Genomic DNA, 20,423 nt, shown 5'->3' on the forward strand with positions numbered 1-20,423 from the left:
CTCATGGGGCATCAGCAAAACATAGGCCCAAGCCCAGTCATTCATCAGCTCAACAAGGAGCAGAAGTTTTTGTTCAGGAGCATTGAGAATGTGCGTGATTATCCCCGACTCTTGATCTGTCTAGGTGAATGGTTTAGTGAGAATGTTACAAATAATACAACCTTATGAGAGCCAAACAGCAAATTGTCAAATTGCGGATTCTGCAGGAGGAGGTGAATTCAGGAGAACCAAGGACTGATGAATAGGTTTGTAGAAAATCTCAGGAGGCAATAGTGGAATAAGGACCTAAAAAAACATTGGTGAAAACTGCTACAAGCAAACAAACAAAAAATAAGCATTGCCTACACAGAAACACTAAGCCAAAGCCTCCGTAAGGATCGAGCTCAGGAGCAACAGAAGCCTCAACTATGAGGCTAATGCAGCAACTAAAAGTCTTGTCTCTCCGTAAGATCCGATCTCCTCGGAGGCCAGAGGGAAGCCTCTGCCAATTTAATTTGGCCAGATGTACGAGAGAAATTGAAAGTCTCATATGATCTTGTAGGAGCAGTCAAGTTTGAATTTGGACCAAAAGCCTGTTGTATTGAGTTGAGAGTTTTATCCATCTGTAAAAAGTAGCAGAAATGATGGCAGGAAACCTCACTTCCCACTGTGTCGTTAGGGAACTTTCACCTCTCACGAAAGAATAGTCTTTTATTTACTGCTTTTGTTTTATGCAGGCTGGAGCCTTCACCTGAGTGTGAACAGTGTCAAGGACACGAAAACTTCCCAGGCAAAAAAATCAGTACTGAAGTGAATGCTGTCAGCAGGATAACCAGCAAATTCTGTCTTCCCCAGGTGGCCCAGATATTAATGGGGTCACCTTGCAAGACTTGCCTGTAGGATATTAAAGGTCCCCAAGTAACTGTTGGGGCATAAAAAAATATTATGTCCAAGAGCTGCATCACAGACAGATGTTCCTTTGACAGGTCGTCCTTTGTTTAACTATTCTTCCATATATTTCCTGACCTTCAGTGCATCAGTGGCAGCTCTTGGGAACAGGAGGCTGTATGGATGTTTGAAAGAGATTGAAGTAAGCGTTCTGCTTTTTATTTTGCAATAGCAGTGTGAAACCCCAGAGTGCTACGTACGTGAGGGCCGTTTCTTGCCTTCCTCCGCTTGTCTGACACCTTATTTCTCTTCCTCTCTTGCCTTCCATCACTCTTCAACTTGTGGGTTAATTTTTTACTGTCTCATTTGACTGATCCAATCCTGCTAAGAGGTTGAAGTTAATGCTGCTGCAAACTCTGTGGGCATCAAACTTGGTGCTTACAGTTGACATTTTGCAGGGCTTTTTAATTCCCTTTCCACAGAGATGTAGGTTGTGAAAGAGCAAGAGAGTATGTATGCTTATAGTTCAACAGTATTTTGTAAATATTTCTTGAAAGCTTGTGAAATTTCTCACATGTTCTTGATTTGCCTTCGAGTCTCCAGAGTAGGGATAAGCCATTTCACCCAGTCTACCTCTGAGTTCAGAAGTGAGTAAATAGCCGTCGGTTCTACAGGCTTTGCGTAGATGCCAAAGGGTAATGGGCTGAGACTTTGAAGACAGGTCGGTACACAAGTCCCATTTTTAGCCATATGCTTTCTTACAGTTTTTAAGTCTAGCCACAGCTTTTTCCTTGAAAATTACTTCCCCTGAGATAAGATTTGCCATGAAATGGCTCTGGAATATTCATACGTGTTCTGAAGTTTCTGGTTAATCAACTCATTAGTACTTTGGTGATTTCGAGAACATAAGTCTATTAGTCTGTGTCTGTTTATGTCCACAGATGTACCAATGATTTATAAATGGGATTAATTGTAAATTTAACTCATTTAGGAAATGGTTGAGGACCCAGGTGCTTCTGCATTTTAACCTTGTGTAGTTGCACTGGAGGAGCTCTTTGACCCTCCTAGAGATTAGTTTTAGTACCAGTTACGAGATAAGCTTAACCAGTCCTTAAAAATAAGCGTGTTAAAGCTCTCCACAAGAGATTTGTTGTGGGATGGGAATACTGCAGGTCTTAAAATTTTCTGACATGGTGAACACTGAGAAGACTCAGCTAGAAGAGCAAACAGGATAGATTGATTCCTATGTAGGTGTCTCAGATAACAGAGAGATGAAATGATATTCCTTCCAGTAGCCTTCAAAGAAGTAGAAAATAAGGCTATACAGTAGGAAAAAAAAATTGGTTAAATCTGTGTAGCTGTAGATTAATGTTTGAAAGACAGTGGTAGAACAATCATCTCATAGTGGAGACTAATATTGTTGTCTCACAAGGGAAAAATCATACTGGATAAAGCCCCACAATGAAAGTTAATGAACCTGGTAACTTTTCAAGTTATTTCTATTTCTGACCTCTGTGATGGGGTAGAATTACAGGTAGGGTTGTGCTGGTTATGTCTTCATTCTACATCAAATCCATGCTATAAGGTTTGAATGTTTTTTTTTTCCACAGATATTCAGAATTGTTCTTTGTATGAGAAGTAATGTATCACTTTTGCTGTGTTAAATGCGAGTGGCAGGTGAAATCTTGCATATATTAGTTGCAAAATAAGTTCATGCTTGAAATTACTCACTTTAAATGTCTGTATTATGATGAACCTCTTGTTTGAAATGCACCTAGGGCACCAGCCTGCAAACAGCATTGCAAATACTTACATATGATATGCTGAAAAAATATGTTTTACTGCAGAGCAGATATTGCCTCCAAATGTAGAACAAGAACAAAATAACATACCAGATATACAGGAAAGTCTGGGATTTTAGAATAAATTTATCTTTCTCTGTGTGCGTATAGCAAAAGCAGGGATAGATTTGAAATTTCATTATACAGAAAATACGCCAAGTGTTTCATGTATTTGTCATGTTAGGCTAAAGATGTGATTTTTTTGTGTCAGCTGTTGTGTTGCTTGTGAAGAACCTGTAAATAACGTGTCAGCAGTGGGATACAGCTACCAGCACAATACTCAAGTCCCATCCCCATGTAATTGAAAATCATTGTTAGTCCTAAATGAAACAAGGCAACAGGGCTGGCAGTGCAAACACATCAAAGATGTTCATCAAATTGTTGAACTTAGAAGCATGTTTTAATTATTTTAGATTTGAAGCAGAAGCAGTTTGACTCTAACAAAAGGTTTTTTTTCTGCAGATCATCCTGTGGGGTCGAACTGAGAAATGCCTGAAGGAGACCACAGAGGAAATCAGGACGATGGGGACGGAATGCCATTATTTCATTTGCGATGTAGGGAATCGAGAGGAGGTCTATCGGCAAGCCAAAGCTGTGCGGGAAAAGGTTAGTGGCTGTAGAAATGCTGGTTTTTGTGGGTAGAATTTAGGAACGTCTGGTGAGGGAAAAAAAAAAAAAATATTGGGAAAAAAGATGGGTGACTGTCCAGATTGTGTTGTACAAAGTCTAGCTACCTGTTTTCAGTGATCCAGAAGGGTTACAAGGCCTATAGGCCAGAACATCAAAAGCTATGAAAATAATAACGTATTTAGGCAATAACATATTCAGATATAACGGTGACTGCTGATTCATGAGGAGAGATATTAGTTGTAACGAGTCATTTGCTTTTTTGGCAGGTGGGCGATATCACTATCCTGGTGAACAATGCTGCTGTGGTCCATGGTAAGAGCCTGATGGACAGCGATGATGATGCACTGCTCAAATCACAGCACATAAACACCCTGGGACAGTTCTGGGTAAGATGAGCTCTTCTGTCACATGTATTCAGAATTGGGAATGAGAGTGACAGACTACTGCCAGTAAACTGTTGGCTGCTACGAGGCCTTTCTAAATGATGCTTGGTAAAATCAGTCTGACATGAAAAGGAGACAGAAAAAACAATGTGAGGGGCAAAGGCCAGAGGAAAGAAGTCTAAAAAAATTAATTTTTCCAGTAGTAACACAATATTTGATGCTAACGTATGCCCATTCTGGAATTTCCAGTAAAACATCTGATTTCTTTTGGGAAAGCTGGAGCTCACAGAGGCTATTTTTCTGTACAGTGATGTGCATGGAACATCGGAGGAGAGTCAGACCACATTGCTCAGGAAAGGAAGCTAGTATGAAGCTCATTCCATTCCGAATTAGATAAGAGGAATAAATTTTAAAAAAGAGTTTCTTGTGATTTTGTCACTTTGTTGAAGACTTTGTCCTCTACAAGAAGTTCTTAAACACACAAAGCATTCTGTTCATGGCCTTTATCTGTGGGTACTGCTTCCTTATGTGCTAGGAGAGATTTGGTTTTGTTTCTACACAAACTTTGCCCGTTCAGAATCTTTCCGAAAATGACAAAGCAACAAGGTACTCTCCCACTCCTTTCCTAGCATAATGAACAGCACAGTTTGGCTTCTTGTCTCCATGTCACTTTTTTTTTTTTTCCCCCACTAACTACTGTTTTTATTGTATGTCTGCTGAGCAAACCTTTTCTTTTCCACTCCGTTGTTCTTCAGACCACCAAAGCATTCCTGCCAAGGATGCTGGAGTTGCAGAATGGACATATTGTTTGCCTGAACTCTGTCCTGGCCTTGTCAGCCATCCCTGGAGCCATTGACTACTGCACCTCCAAAGCCTCGTCCTTCGCCTTTATGGAGAGCCTGACCCTGGGGCTGCTCGACTGTCCTGGAGTGAACGCCACAACAGTCCTGCCCTTCCACACCAGCACGGAGATGTTTCAGGGCATGAGAATCAGGTCAGTCCAGGGGAACTAGAATAAAGCATCTCATTTTAAATGAATCATCAGAATACACTCCTAATTAATGCTTCATTTAGTTAAGAGAATTTGATGTCTCATTTGGCTGCCTGGGAACAGAGGGTCACTCTAGGCCACTTGGGACCCATCAGACTGGTTCCTCAGTTTGCTGGCGGATTCATACAGCCTGCCTGTGCTGGGAGACATTTGCTTCTGCAGAGAAAACTGCAAGCTCTTTTTCCACTAGAGAGGGAGGGAAGGCCATCTGAAGATTGAAGTAATTCAAAAGGAACAGTCTACAAATTACTTGAGAATTAACTGCACAGATTCCTTCTTTATTCGTTGAAATACTTCAGTCTTTCCCACTGAAAAGAATGACAGCCACTTAGGGAAGTAAGGCTATCAGTACCTCCTTTTTACCTTGATCTAAGAGAACAAGCTAAATTCAAAGGCTAATGGCTGACCGAATTAATCCTTTGCAGTGGACAAAATAACCTATTCATATAGTTTATGCTCTGTTAGTCAAGAAAATATGCAGTGTCAAACTGTTGCTTGAGCTGGGAAAAGCCTTATGTTTGGTATTAAAAGCAACGAGGGAAAATATTTGCCTTTCACCTGTCAAGAATTTGAATCAAGCAAAGAGCAACAGAGAGGAAGAGGAAAAACACCAACACTGAACAGACAGAGTTTTCATATTGGTTTGCATACAATTTAAGAAAATCCCTGAACTAAGGTTCTGAATGCAGTCTGCCACTTCGCCCTAAAGGCACTAACATTCTGAACCATTTAGCTAACCCAGGAGTACTGGTTGGAACTGGGCTTTCTGCTCTCCAGCTTTCTGGCTGGAACTGGAACTTTCTGCTCCCTCCAGCCTGCTTGGGGCATGTTTGAATGCCAGGAACCGGTAACAGCTTAGTGAGCAACAGGGCTTGGAAGGTGATATCTTAAAGAAGGAGTTCGATTAACAAATAATAATTTTATTTTTTACTTTATTTATTCAGGTTCCCTAATCTTTTTCCTCCTCTCAAGCCAGAGACAGTGGCTAGGAGGACAGTAGAAGCTGTTCAGATGAATCAAGCCTTCCTGCTCCTTCCATGGACAATGCATGTTCTTGTCATCCTCAAAAGGTAAATATTTCCTTTGCCCAGCAATAGCGTAGCCAGGCAGGCAAGCTTGACTTGCGGTCCTCTGTGTCTGTCCACCAAGGCAGAACAGTATTTAGAGAGCATTGCTTGTGTTAAAGCAATGAAACTATACCAAAAAAAATTGTGTATGATTAGGACAGGAATTTTAAGGTCCCTAAGGAAAGAAAGGCCCAACTTCGCATCCTGAAACAAGTAAAGAGAAAGGACATTTAAATTAGTGTTTGCATGAGAGTTTGCACTAAAGCCTTTGGGAAACCTGCTTCAGTCAGGAACTGAAACAAGGCTGTGAGATTTCTGTGGAAAATAATTACAATATTGCATGTCAAACAAGAAAAAATAATTCACAATAAATGCTTTGCTCTAAATGTAAAATTTGGGATACTCTCAAAAGTTCTCAGAAATTCTACAGACTGAAAAAGGGCTGTTCTCCTTCGCCTTTACTGTAATTAATCATTTATTTTACATTACAGTAGCTGTCAGGAAATTAGATCTATATGCATACCATATGATAAGGAGGCCATGTGCCTGGCACAAATAGATGGCAAGCTAACCAGAGAACTCACTTTAAATTTGTTTATTTCAGAGTGCAAGATTCTGCACAACATTTGGGATGAATAAAACATGATGGTAACTCCCAAGTTACAGTTTTTACAGTCCTTTTTGGATAACTATTTCTGTAGAGAAAGAGTGACTTGATATAAGTTTCTCCCTTTAGGCCTACTCATAGCAGGATGCTGACACATGTTTTGTCTGTGTGCTCTCACTAGCTGATTTTTGAGAATTTATGTACTTACGTATGTGTGTACATAACACATATTTACACCTCCTCTTATTAGAATAGACAAAGAGGTTTGTCTGGTCTGCTTATTTTCTTCCTGCTTCTCCTGCAGCATTCTCCCTCAGGCAGCACTTGAAGAAATCCACAAGTTTTCTGGGAGCTACACCTGCATGAACACTTTCAAAGGGCGAACATAGACTTGATGGTGCAAGGACTGTTCTTCAGTGAAGCCAACACAAGCATGAAAATCCTGACAGGACTGTGAATCAGCAGTCTTGGCTTGTCGCCTGTTCATGTGACTTGCACTGCTCTGAGGCAACACATTTCTTGCAGGTCATATCCATAGTAACGTGACCTTTGCACAGGACTGAATGAGTAGACTATGGACCTCTGGAAAGAAAAACAAAAAAGTGTGAAATGTTTATATGATGTTTAATTCTTTAGAGTTCAATTGTTAAATCTACTTATAGTTTTAAGATGTAATTTTTGTTTCTAAATTGTCTGTAGGCTGTCTCAGCTGAGAGGCAGCACATCACACCCCACACTTCATCCCTTCTCTTCAGAGGAACTGCAATTACTAACTGCTACTGGTTTCATTTCAGCTTTTTGAATGGAGAACTTCCAAAATACTTTGAAGAACTGAAAGTTATGGACAGTTAATGGAAGATTCCTTCCCTTCCTTCACTTTACGTCTCTTGATGAAGCTATGCCCAACTCACACCAGGGAAGGAGCGAACCGTGGAGTGATATTTTATTTGTTAAAGGCCACCCGGGACTTCTGTCTGGAAGGACTGTGCTGGGCCCGAGAAAGCTGTCTTACTGGGAAGGCTGGAGAGGAGTGCTCAGGCAGAAGAGCAGACAGTTTGAATAGTGGAAGATTCTGTCGCTGAACTCATATATGAAATTTAATTGTCTTTCTGAATATTTTTGTTCATTTACGATAAAATATATATATATTTTTAGCATTAATCCCAGATTGCCATGCATGTAGGCAGCATCACATTGGAGTTGAACTAAACCTAGAATTAAAACTAGAGGCTGCTTGTACAAACACATATTCAGTGACATAATCCATGCAGAGGAAAATCCATTGTATCAATCTGCACAGTGAAGTGAGTGGAATAATGCTCTAAAAATAGAAGAGACAGTACTGTGGTGCTCATGAAATGTGAAGTTTGGAAGCACAGTTAGCAAAGACCTGATTAAATGCACGTTGAATTCAAGTGGGAATATACCCGTTGTTTTTGGGGGGGATTGAATCAGGCATTGATCAGCCAAAAGCGACAAATACTGCTCGGACTGAAAGGCCAGAAGCAGTGAGACATTATTTATTTTTGTAATGATATATTCTCTTTGACAGCCTAGTAAAAGCAACACTGCATTCCTATGCCAGATGCAGGGTGCAGCACTAGGCATAGTAATGTAGTTGAAACCCATTGGAACACTACTAAAAGAGGAATTAATATAATTGCAATACAGAAAAGTAGCAAGCTTGACAGGAGAACACTCGAATGAAGTGCCTCAAGGAACGCCACGTGGTGAAAGGAGTGAATTTAGGGCTCCTGACTTGAATTTCAAGCTTTTCAATAGATGTCCTGTGTGACCTGGGGCAAGCTGCATAATTTCAAGGTACACCTGACCTGCAAAGCAGATATTTCTAGTGTTTCCCTACCTCAAAAGTTGTAAGTCTGACTACCTAAACGTTTGTCAAAAGCTCAGCAAATTCAAATGGTACATGCTACGGAAAGCAAAAGCAGTATTTGTTCATAAAACAAGAGGTTCTATACAAAAACTTAGAAGGGGAAAAAGCCCGTATGCCAAAATGCATCACTTCCTGAGAGAGATGTGAGTTACAGCAGAAAAGCTGTGAGCGCTATTCAAGATATTCCTTCGGTTCCGCGGTGTAGAATGGAGACCAACTGCTCGCGTGCAGTGATGTGACTGTTTGTGCCTGCATGGGTGTGCTGAGGAGCTCTCGGATCTGCAGAACATATAAGCTGTAGCACCGTGCCAGCTTCCAAAAGGTTTCTTACAATGGAGTTTTGTTTTGAATTCCTAGATGTCTGAGGCTCTCTGGAGAGGACAAAACAAAACTTTGATCTCTGTGATTTTGATGCCCGCCCTAATAGATACTTTCGTCTTTATTTTTTGTGAGTTTTTTGAGAAGAAAGTCAGTTCATTGAAAACACAAGTGCAATGAAGGCTCTGCCAGGAATACTGAAGGTACCATATTTATCAAGAGATGCTTGGGAGGGGACAGAATGGTTATACGTACCTCCCCTTATGCACTCTAATCCTTTTTTTTTAGTTTCTCATTACTCACAGTCAGGCTTGTAGATGCAAGAGCAAAAAGAATTGGTGAAAGAGGGCACCCCACAGTGTCCCCTTAAATTAAACCTTTATGCTGAGATTCTATTGATTAATGACATCCTAATGCAAAAGTGAGGTAAAAACTAGTACACACACTGAAATTAACTCCGCTTTCATCCCCAAATCCTGTCTCTTAGGTGAATCTGCTCTTTCCCTGCACTGTATAAAAGCTGTTCCTGTCCTCAGAGGTTGTTTTACAAACTAAGTGCTGTTGATTTCTTTCTAATGAACATAAACAAGTCAGAACATAGCTGAGACTGTCATCTCACTCCTCTCCTACACACACACACAAACTTGCCTCTCTCTTTCCCTCAGGGTCTCTGAGCGGCCAGCAGGTCAAATAGCAGTCACAGCGGGGGAGAGGTATGCGGCAAACAGAATGAGGAAAACATTGACTTTGCTTTTCCAGATAGTAAGGAAGAGTTGGGTAAGAGGTTTCTTCTCTCCTGAGTGTTGCAAGATAGAATGCTCTCTCCATCCAGTTACTTGCAAATTTGGATGGATACATTTGCAGGCTTTTTTTTTTTTTTTTTTTTTTACAGAAAGGCTCCTCTGGAATGCCTGCTGAGGTCTACTGTCCCTTTTCACATAAGGTTAGTATTGGGTAATCTTGAAGTGCTGCAAATGTGGACAAGCTTTGTTGAAGCCTAAGGCCTTCTCAAAGGAATTTCCGCCCTTTGACTTATTTTAATTTTGGTTTTCCCTGCTCTCTCCACTGCCTCCTGCTTTCCACTGCACAATTATTTTTTTCCCTTCTGTTTTCCTATGTCATTACTGCACTTTTCAGTGCCACCATCTTGAAGCCAGATGTCATACAAAGAGTCTGGAGTAAATCTAAAGCAGCGTATGTATTTATTATCCTGCTGGTGGAAGCTAGGTGAAGCTGTAGGAGCAGGTCACAGGAGTTTCGTATGAAATTAGCTGAGCTCTTCCAGTTTTACTTGCTCCAATCTATGAAGAAATAGAAGACCCCTTATAGTTTTTATACAGGAGAAGGAGTGAGCGCAGACACTGGGAACTATACCCTACCTACTCATCCCTCCTTCTGTTGAGGTTAAAAAGTGACAGAGTCCATCCCTATAGTTCTTCATAGAAGGTGCCTGGGCAAGCGATTCTGATGTTTGCAAAGAGAAACTTGTTGTGCTTTTATGTAACGTGTTAATTAGTGTGGGTGGATATGATCAGATCTAGTCTTGCAAGCCTCTCAGGCAACTCCCTGGACACTCCCACCTTCAGATATTAACAGATAGCATCGCACTTGCCAAATCTCATAAAAATCCGGTAACAGATTTAATGCAAGCAGAGCATAAGTGGGTGCATTTATTTCAAAGAGAACACATCTTTTTGTAGCAGACATTATTTTGGCCTTGTGTTTTCCTCTAGCTGAAATGCAACTGTTGAGAAAAGAGTACAGGGTGGCTTTGGATCATCTCTTTAGTTTTTATTTCTTCATGTGGCTTTAATAAACTTAATCTGGGTGACAGCCACCTTTTTGACAGCACTTGTTCATAAATTTGGGGGTAAAGCAAGATTATGTCAAATGTAATCTTTTGAATTTTTCACCAACCAACCAACAGCCCTGAGAATCAGAATATTCTGCACTGTCTTCGTAGCTCTCAGCTCCCTGGTGCTGAGATCTTTCAACCTGGTGTTCTTCTCAGCCTGCTGGAGTTTGGAGGCTGAGAACTGTCACTCACAAGCAGCAGTTACATTCTCTAGTGAACAAAATCTTCTTCCTTAGGGTGCTTTTCTGAAGGAGATTTTGCGATGTGGACAGTGGCGGGCATCTCTCACAGATTTCAGCAACTAATTTAGAGACGGACATGGAGAAAACCAGGACTTCACCTTCTCCCTGCTACTCATTCTCTTTTATCCGGTGTTCAGTCACCTTTTTCTGGCTGATAAACTGCCCCTCTATTCTACTGAGATCACCTCCGAACCTTTCCTCGATCCTTTCATGGAGTTGACGGCTTCAACAGAAATGACCTTTCTATATTCTGGAGGAGAGTCAGATCAGCAGGGTAACGTGTGAGGGAAGAGCAGACTCTGTTTTGATGGGGCTGAGGTAGCACAGCCCATAGACTACAGATGGAAGACACAGGACACAACTTGAATGTTGCCAGTACCAGCGAAGGTAGCGAGTTCCCCAGGCTCCTGTCACCTTTTCCTGAAACGTAACACCCTCTTCTGTTTCTGTAACAAATCCCTCAAGCTGGTGCTTTAGCAGAAACATGCTGATCCATCCAACTGAAAAGTGGATAGACCTCTGAGGAGGCAAGTTCTGTTTTCACACCTTTGTCGGTTCCTTGTGCTCACCTTGGCTATGGGCATTGTGACATATTAACACAGATAAACAATCAGAGCAAGTGTATTTGCTGGTTTTTCTGCATAATGTGGGAAAGAACAGTTTCTCTTTAAACAAGGGAGAAAGCACTCAAATTTGAGCTTGAGAGTGACCGAAGAGTAAGTACATGAGAAAACAAAACAGAGGATAGATGCAGTCTGAGGGGGAGTGTGGTGACCATAAACAGAGGCAAGACTCCACTTTATATTCCTGAAGTTATATGAAAATAGAGGCATGTGATTTCCATCTAAATCCAAAGTCGATAAAAGAAACTATGATTTTTTTTCTTAATTCAGACAAATTATCCTCACAGCTCTCATTCCCTTACATCAATCAAGAAAATAATCTTAATTCTTTCCAATTCTTCTGCCCAGTATTTAGGAGCACCGACACTTTCTGGCTGGAGATGTTACATTTGCTCTGATGTGATCTGCTAGGTAGCCATTGCAATCTTCAGTAATTCCCTTTAAAACCTCTCCATATTCTCAATCAGCTTTGCCAATGACTCCTAATGGCACACAATGGAGGAAGTTTTATTCTGTCTGTCTTCTTCAGTGGACTGAGTTCTTGCACATGAACTCTCAGAGAAGACCTTCTTTTGCATGAGCCGCAGGAGCCACACTGAGTTTATTTTACTTGGGTTTATATTAGGTCTGATTTTTGCTGATCCCTTCATTTTTCATCATTTTGCCTGTCTCTTCCAATTGTTCCTCTTGGGGAGGCCTGTGCTCGGAAAGTTTCTGAGCCAGAATGCTGTGCAATCTGCAGGATGCAGATTATTCATCTCGGCGCCTTCCCTTCGGGCAGTCTCACCTGTGCGTGCCTGTGTCCACACCTTCTCACACATTAACACTGCAAACTGCCCTAGATATCTTTGAGATTAGCTTCCTTTAAAGCATTAAATGTACCAAGAGGAGCTGGCATTCCTTCTGCCTCAGGAGTTGAGAACTGCATGTTCTTTTTTAACATGTACAGGATTTGAATTGGAGCCGGGAAGGACTGTTAGGTAGTGGTTGACCAGAACATCACCTTATGGTTAAAGGGGGAATCATAAGCTAGAAATCAAGCAATAGAAGAAAACAAGTTTTGCTGAAATGAGCAGAAAATGCATGAAAAGTTCAGAGAGTGCAAATGGCAGGTTTAAGTGTTACGTTCCCGCTTTCTGGGACGAATAATTGAACCGCAGGTCTAGTGGCGTTTCTAGATCAGTACTGAAGTAAACAGCCAGTAAAGCACGTGAACCCGTTCCGTCTGTCTGAATAACGAAAATGTGGTGCAGAGCTTCTGATAATTTACCATTCAGGAATATTAAAATAGATTGTTCTAATGATACCTAAAAGTGTCTTTTTGCAGTATGAAGTACATACTATGTTAGATAGGCTTTAAGGCTGGATGGAACACTCGTATTCTAGTGATCTTTACAGTTAGCAGTACTGTTCGACATCAGTGACTCTTGCTGTAAAATTAGCCTGTTTTCTTTCAGTGGATTATTTTTAAGTAGGCTTACTTCAAAATTTCATTTATCAAATACTTTATACGCTTAATGGTTCTCAGCCAATGATTCGCTTGCAAGCTGTTCATCATAACTACCGCTTTGAGTGTTTGCCATTCATTAATGTATAGTTTTCCTGTGGAACTGGCCATCCGAATGACATGGTGGCTTTGCTTTCCCCTGGCTGGATGCCTTCCAATCCCACAGAAAGCTTTCCAGGGGCTCCAGGATGTCTGACGATCACTGTGAGATGGCTTCTGGCAACAGTATTAATGCAAATGCATACTTCAATGCGTTCTCCTGACATAGTCCAATCTTGTGATCAAAAACGTGCTTATAGACATTTTCACAGGAAAAAGAACTAAGCTGGGATGCTGTCAAAAGTGCATTTGCTTTTACTTATAGCGGCGAATATTCACGGTTTGGTTTTGTTTCTTTCACTGGATTCACCTCTCTAATAGCCTTAGATTGTCAGAGGGAAAAAAATTACACTGTGCTGATCCTGGAAATAGTTAATTAATATAAAAGTGACCTCTTGACATCAGGGGAATGGCATTACGATTTTTTGAGCTTGTTTTGCTGCATACTCACCCTAGTTCATTTGAGAAAATTAATGAAGTTGTATTGCCACTTAAATTTGGGCAGTGGGCAAGTGCAGAAAAAGAGCAGAATGTCTGAATGCACTGGGAACACAGGTGCGCCAGCTGAAAGGTTGCGCTTGCTGCTGGGCAGAGTTCAGTTCAGCTGATGCTCATGTTTTCCCTCTTCACTCCGACTGCTGAGTGGAGATTTGAAACTCCTGTGCCAAAATGGCAAGCATATTTGGATGAACACCTTTGCAAACCTTGCCCTACCAGAGCGTTTCAGATTCTGTTATTTACATAGGGCAAGGGCGAAACAGAAAGTTGTACGGTCTTGCCCAGTGTCACAGAATGAGACGATATGTGATTGCACTGACGGCGTGACCCTTAGGGTCACCCCGAAGCCTTCATGTGACAGCCCAGACCACAGCTCAGAGGTGGTGCTGCCACTGCTGAGGTCCAGGTTTGACAAGCGCAGCAAAATACAGGATTTGCCCATGAAACGTTGCTTTCTTAATCATGTCGCTCTCTATAGACAAACCCTGGTGGTAAATTTGGAATCGAGTTTTCACGCTTGTACTTGGCCCGTTAGATTGCAGCTTCCTCTTAATGCCGTAACTGCAACGTTTCTGTGCCTTAAAACAAGGCTTGAAAACCTGCCCCCTGCTCCCCCACTGGCTTGTCCAGGTGTGTTTTGGGGGAAGGAGGAAAGTATCTGCTGTGCAAAATTGGCCTAGAAATGCAAAGGCTCTAAGGATTTAATCACCGAAATGTTTGCTTAGGGGCACTGACTATGGGTTTTTTTCCTCAGAACTTTTAGCAAACGTAGCCTTTGTTTGCATTTTTCTGTGGTATGTGTTTACTGTTCATTTTCGCTGCGCACGCTGTGAGAAATAACCCATTATGTTGGTATTCTTTATCCTTTCTCCTGCTTTCATTCTTTTTACCCCCCCCTCTTCAAAATCGTCACAATTCCTTTCATGATTTGATGTTAACAGGACAAAAGAAATAAATACTTGAAAGAAGATACAAGCTGTGTTTCTGTTTTACTTTGGAGCTGCTGTGGTAACTGAATACCAGTCTGCAAGGTCAGGAAAAAAAAAGAAGAAAACTGCCAGAAAACCTCAGTGCTCAAACCACAGGTTGCGCTGCCTGTTGTAAAGCGATTTTCAGCCCACATGCCTAAAGAACGGAACGGTTGCTCTGTAAATCTCCGAGTGTTTCATATAGTTTCCTTGTCATGTGGCCGTTAAGTTTTATAACCTTTATATTTCAAGCGAAACAATGAACGTGAATTCCTCCTAAATGCCCTAATAGATTCCACATGTGAGCAATTTTTAATATTTCGGTTGCTCAGTAGGTAGCAAACCCGCCTGCGGGAGGGTCGGCGTCGGACGCTGCCTCCGAGCGGGATGAACTCCCGCTCCCGCCGAGCCGCCCGGCCCTCCATCCCGAGGTCACCGTCCCCTCGGCTCTGAGCGGCACGGCCCAGGGTATGGATTCTATACGTGGATCTATACACGGATCTGTGCCTGGATTCCGTAGGCGCTGGGCCCGGGCGGGGGCTCAGGGCGCCGGGCGGCTGTTAGCGGCCGCCGCAGCCAGCAGGGGGCGCGCTGCGGCGCGAGCAGCTGCCCGCGCGCCGCAGAACGTTCCAGAGCCGCCGTGAGGGGCCGCGAGGCGGCGGCTGAGGGGAGGAGAAACGCGGCCTTTTGGCGGGTAAAACCCCCCCAAACCCAACCTGCTCCGAGCCCTCGCGTCCCCCCGGGGCCGAGTCGTGGGGCAGCGGTAGGTCCGAGCGCTGCGGGGGGACGCGGGGTGAGCGGAGACCCCGCGGAGGGCGGGCGGGGAGAACGGGCTGGAGGGCAGAGAGCGGCCCTGGCTGGCGGGGAGGGCGCGGGGTGAGCGCTGGGCGCTCGTTGTCGGCTCCTGAGGGGAGTATCGTACCGCGATTCGCCGCGATAGCGCGACCGGCCTGCGGCGCGATGTGCCCGCGGGAGCGGGGCCGGGCCCGGCGCCTCTTGTGAGGGGTTTTCTGGTGGAAGACGGGGCGATTTTCGTGTCGTTGGCTTTGATTGAGTTCCGTTTCGCTTTAAGCACGCTAGCTGAAGTTCTCGGCGATCAGCCGGCCCCTGAGGTGTGCGGGTCTGCTGTCGGAGTTAATCCGGATTAGGCGTTGGTGACAGAAGCAGCAGGTGGAGGTGGATTGAGCCCCGAGTGGCTGCAAGTGGAGGGTTTGTGTTTGTGAAGGGAGAGAGGTTTCCTCCGAGTTATGGAACAAAAGAACCCGCCAGAGAGACCGAAATGCCGAATTTCCGATCGCTGCCCTCCTGCGTTTTCAGAATGTGGGTTTCTGGGGAGGTGTTTTGTTTGTTTCTTTTCCCCACAAACAACAAAAGCCTTGAAATTGCGTACGTTGAAAAGAGGACACTGGTTTCCTTTAAACTTGACCTGTGAATGGCCCTCCTGTATGTTGTGATTTCTGAAGTGGAAGCTGTTCCGAATGGCTGGGTTTTCACAAGCTCTTCTCTGTTGTTAACACTGGATTTTTTGAGATAGGCCATAATGATTGAAATCGCCGCGTCGAGTTCTGTTTTTTTTTCTTTTTAATGAGGTGATTCTTAAACCACAAGTTGTAAACTATTCGAGCTGCATTTCGGTTCAGTTTGCCTCTAGTTGTCGCATGGTGATTTTGAAGTATTTTTGCTTTTCTGTGTGGTGGATGGAAGGAGCAAAGAACTGGGATATGTAGCACTAGAACTCTGCGATTTATTTTATGCGTCACCTTTGACATCTGCTGCATCGATCCTGTGCCTTTTTGCCTGTCTGTGAATGGTTTCAGTGCTTTTGAGGAGGTGTTAAAATCTCTAACAAAGGCTGTTAAAGTTTACACAGAGAACTCCTTGTATGGAAATTACTGTTGTCTGTTATTTTCGTAGTTTAATTATCTCGATGCAGTGGTAAGCGAGTGTCTGTGTTGGTCCTACTGTTGGGAAATACAGATACTAGGAGAGTTACACAACGCGGGCCGAGGGTTCGGTGTGTATCCTCTGTTTTCTTATGTAGCAGTTTGAAGTTTGATATCTTCCTGACAACCTTGCTTGGCTCTTCTTAGCAATTTTCATGCCTTGAAAATATGCAGAGGTTAGGTGGGGGATGCTGGATCCTGTTCTTTGATAAGAGCCTGGGATTCCTTTAATAACAAGGACTCTTTGTTACAAACTGGTCTTTTGTGACCTTGCTGTGGGAGCGGCAAAGTTTGAAATGGATGGTGTCACTAAATTAGTGACCACATCAGAACTACTCTGCGCTGCTTCCAGACAATTTAAGCCATGTGTCAAGGCGAGGTCATCTGGTGATCCTGAGAAGCCAGTTTAATATTATTCTTAGACCACAAGGAATTTCCACTTACTGTAAAGCTGTCAGGCTGTGTGTCTGCCCCTGTGTGTCTGTGCGTGTGTCTGTGTGTCCCCCCCACTCCCTCAAATCAGTGGAACAGCAACTTTGTTCTCTGTGTGTACACTGATACTGTAATGGAATTTTGGGGCACTATGATGATGCAGATTATTAATAATAATAAGCTGTTTATGAGAGTTTCTACTGGAGCTCAAGCAGCTTACGTGTATCAAAGCCGTGGAACGGCTGTAAGGTCCTTTGTCAGGTCAAAGAGTATAATGAAGTTACAGGAAACGTTTATTCTTCTCAATTAATAGAGTCTATTCACATCCTAACTCACCACCTCACAAGAGGTAGAGTGCCAGCAGGTGGCTATAAAGTCTGTTGACTCTTGGGAGTCCAAGTAGGAGCAGTGGAAGCACAACAGGTTTGATCTGTGCACTGTTTTCTGATGGTGTATCCAGTCATTGGGAATGCCATCAAATGTGCTTTGTGCTGCCCCAGAGGGTGCCGGGAGCAGTCTTGAGCACAGCAGGAAAACAATGCAAGCCTGCCAGAAATGCACGTTCTTGGGCAGTTTTTCCAGTGGTTTGCATCACCTGATGTGGAGCTCTGACGTGTTGAGTCAGGAGGTGGCGTTGAATTAAGTTTTCTGGGAGGTGAAACTGGTGCCCTGCTATTGCCTGCCCGCACAGCAGGGTAGCTTCAGGGTGTTCTTGTCACACTTTTTTGGGTACGGGGAAGGATGTGTGGGAACGTTGTAGACTATCGCTGAAATGGAAACTGCTCAGTGCTTTCTGAGCAGAACCTTTTCTGTATTCTGCAGATGAGTAGCTTACAGATGTGTAAAGGTCCATGGATCAGGGAAACCTTTTCTCCAAAGAGCAGCAGGAGCACATCTCACTACCCCAGCCATTATTCCACTGACTTAATGGGATTTGAGGGGAGAAAAAACATCTAGGGGTCTTCCTGGTCATGCTCAGTGTTACTGCAGTTACTGCTCTGTTCTTTGCAATATTTTAAGCATGTCTGTTTTGATCTTTTTGAGGATCTAGAGCTGCAGAAATGAGGTAATGGGCATACTGGGCTAACTGGTATCTTGGAGATCATGAAAGTAGTGGGAACTCTGTGACAGTCCTGCTGCAAGGGCTGCCAGAGTGGATCAAGGATCCATGATGAGCTGCCTTAGGAAGCACCGTGTCCGTGGAAGAGCGACAGGGCGCAGAGGAGGTGGGTGCAGCGTGGGTGCCGTTCAGCCTGGGGAGAACTGGTAAGATTGGACATGACATCAGGCAATGTTGCTGACTGTAGAACTTTTCTGTTTGCTCCTGGGGATGAGGCCTGTTGAAGTTCAGAGCATAAATAATAATTATCTCCGGAGTGCAAGGGCTCTCACTCTGTGCTTGGCCCTCTGTCCCAGCCCCCGCTCCATTCAGCAGGGTCAGGGAGAAGGGAATAAGGGGCGGTGTCTTTGGCTGACATGAACCCGCTGGGGAGGGATGAGAGGAAGGGGGTCTTGGGGGCTGGGTTCAGAGCAAGGTTAGCCAAATATCGGATAAATTAAGCAAGAGAAACAGACAGCTCAGCTTGCAGTGAACTTTTCACCCAGCTAACCTGTTCCTCACCCTGCATTGCACAGGTGGAGTACAACTCAAATAGTGCACAACCCTTGCTCTCCCTGCCTCTTTTTTTGCTGTAAAGCGTGGCCAAGGGGAGACCAGGAACTGAAAGGGGTTTGATTTGCTGTTTTGAGTCCAAGAAATATTAGAGTTCTAATTGCTGTCTTTAGAGAACTGACATTAACACCACTAATTGCAGAGGGGTTTGTTCCGGTGTAGGATGAGGACCAGTCATTTCTGATCATTGAGGATCAGGAAGAAATTCCATGCTGGAGAGGGCAAGGAACAAATGACAGTGTCTAAACAGGGATGATTAGAGATTCTTTGTGGGAAAACGCAAGACTGGTGGGAATTCAGTGAATTCTGGTGTTTATATTTCTCTGACTTTTCTTCTGCCTTTGCAGTGCAAGTAAATACAAATAATTGCTGACAGATGTTGTAAAAACATAGCATTATGCTAACCATTAGGCTTATTTTTTTCCTTAGTTAATAATATATATTGATGAGTAGATGTGGCCTACTTGGGCTCTTACTCCCATGACACCGGTGTAATGGGCTTTGCTCCAGAGGTGTGGTATGGAACCAAGAGCTGAATTTGTTCTGTTGTCCCTTTCCTAAATCCCTACTGCTTCCTCTCAGTTTCTCCTCTCCCAAGAAAGCTCCAAGCAAATTAAAAGTTACCGTTTTTAAAGTAGTTGCTCCACCACAATCAGTGCATAGTGGTGAGGCTGAAGTATTTGATATGCTTTCCTAGACCATTTTTCTGATTTGCGGTGTGGCAGGTTTGTTGAAGTGTAATACCTGGTAAAGCATTTCAACCTTGTTCTTAGGCTAAAAATTACTGGTTTGAAATAGAGACTCGAGTTCTCTTCTGATCTTCCTTTTTCCTTTTCACTCATTGTAGGTAAGGAAGGTCTGAAACCAATAAAAGCTGTCTAATGCACAGTATTTGCAGGAGTTAAGTCCCATATTTTTCTGTGTGCATGCTTAAATTCCATAAAACACAGGTCCTCGCAGACCCCCATTAAGAATCTTTTACCGGTAGTGGACTTTCAGATGGTAAATGCTGGGAGATCTGTGTCTAAAACGGAAAGAGCATTGTATAAACCTAGAGATAATCGCTGGCTTCAGGAAGCTGTGAGCCTTCCTGGCTCAGTTTTGCTTCCTACTCCGCTCAATGCAGAATGGTTATTTCCACCCTTCATTTTGGCTCTGGGAAGGTGGTCAGGTTCTTCTTGGGCTACACGTGAATGTCAGTTCACATACAGCTTCTCAGCCACTGCCCAGTTTACGTTAGACAATTCTCTGCAAATTAGTACTGACAGGGTCTCCCTTGGCATCCCAAATTCCTGGGTGCTGAGCAAGGACAGGAGCTCAGACCAACACGACCACATTGTCCAGATGTGCATCCAGATCAGCCCTGTGCTGCAGCAGAACAGCTGGCGGCAGCTATCCCATAGATGCCATAGGTGGTTGCTGTTAGGTCCTGGGCCTGTCTGTTGCTGATGCTACTAGTTGTTTATCAAACAGTTTTTCTTCTCATGCAGCTGTTTAAAAAGATAAAAAGAAGTAGTTGAAATCTACATAAGGCAGCACTGCTCTCTGCTGCTCCCTCCTCAGCGGTGACAGGAGCATTTCTGTAGGTTTGGTGAGCCCAGTCAGAGAATGGTTTCTGTTCAAAGTCACTTTTTATGTTTGCTTGTTTGGGGCTTTTGTTTTGTTGTTCTCGTTTTGTTGTGTTCCCTTTGTTATGGTTCTGGCTGGCTAAGTTTATAACCTGTAGTTTCAAATGCAGATACCACCACTGGGCAGGGACAAGTTCAGTGGTCATCACATAAGCAAGACCACTCCTTTTCCATCAGTTTAAGCAGATTCAGCAGAGCTGTAAGTAACATCATAATCTCCCTAAAGACAAATTTGCTTGTCTGATCTGTCAGAATGTATATTCTCCACAAAAGTTTTTCCCTTTTGGATGTGTTGGTG

The 20,423-nt window shown here is 43.3% G+C and overlaps 1 protein-coding gene across 3 annotated transcripts in view; it reads left to right on the plus strand.

Annotated features, from left to right (window-relative positions):
• DHRS3 (dehydrogenase/reductase 3) overlaps nt 1-14,445 on the plus strand; it is a 29,183-nt gene extending 14,738 nt beyond the window's left edge. Inside the window, exons 2-7 of one of the 3 annotated variants that reach the window (XR_010607426.1) lie at nt 3,171-3,314; nt 3,605-3,724; nt 4,477-4,715; nt 5,717-5,842; nt 6,751-9,435; nt 9,551-14,445. Coding sequence is in view for 1 of the 3 variants with exons in the window: in XM_065649874.1 (XP_065505946.1) it covers nt 3,171-3,314; nt 3,605-3,724; nt 4,477-4,715; nt 5,717-5,842; nt 6,751-6,835 (714 nt within the window). In the remaining 2 variants the exon portion in view is untranslated. Of the gene's footprint in view, nt 1-3,170; nt 3,315-3,604; nt 3,725-4,476; nt 4,716-5,716; nt 5,843-6,750 lie in introns of all 3 variants that reach the window. The other 2 variants (XR_010607427.1, XM_065649874.1) reach the window with 2 other exon arrangements.
• Nucleotides 14,446-20,423: the final 5,978 nt, after the last annotated feature.

This window comes from Caloenas nicobarica, chromosome 22, assembly GCF_036013445.1.
Source record: "Caloenas nicobarica isolate bCalNic1 chromosome 22, bCalNic1.hap1, whole genome shotgun sequence".
Lineage (NCBI taxonomy): Eukaryota > Metazoa > Chordata > Aves > Columbiformes > Columbidae > Caloenas > Caloenas nicobarica.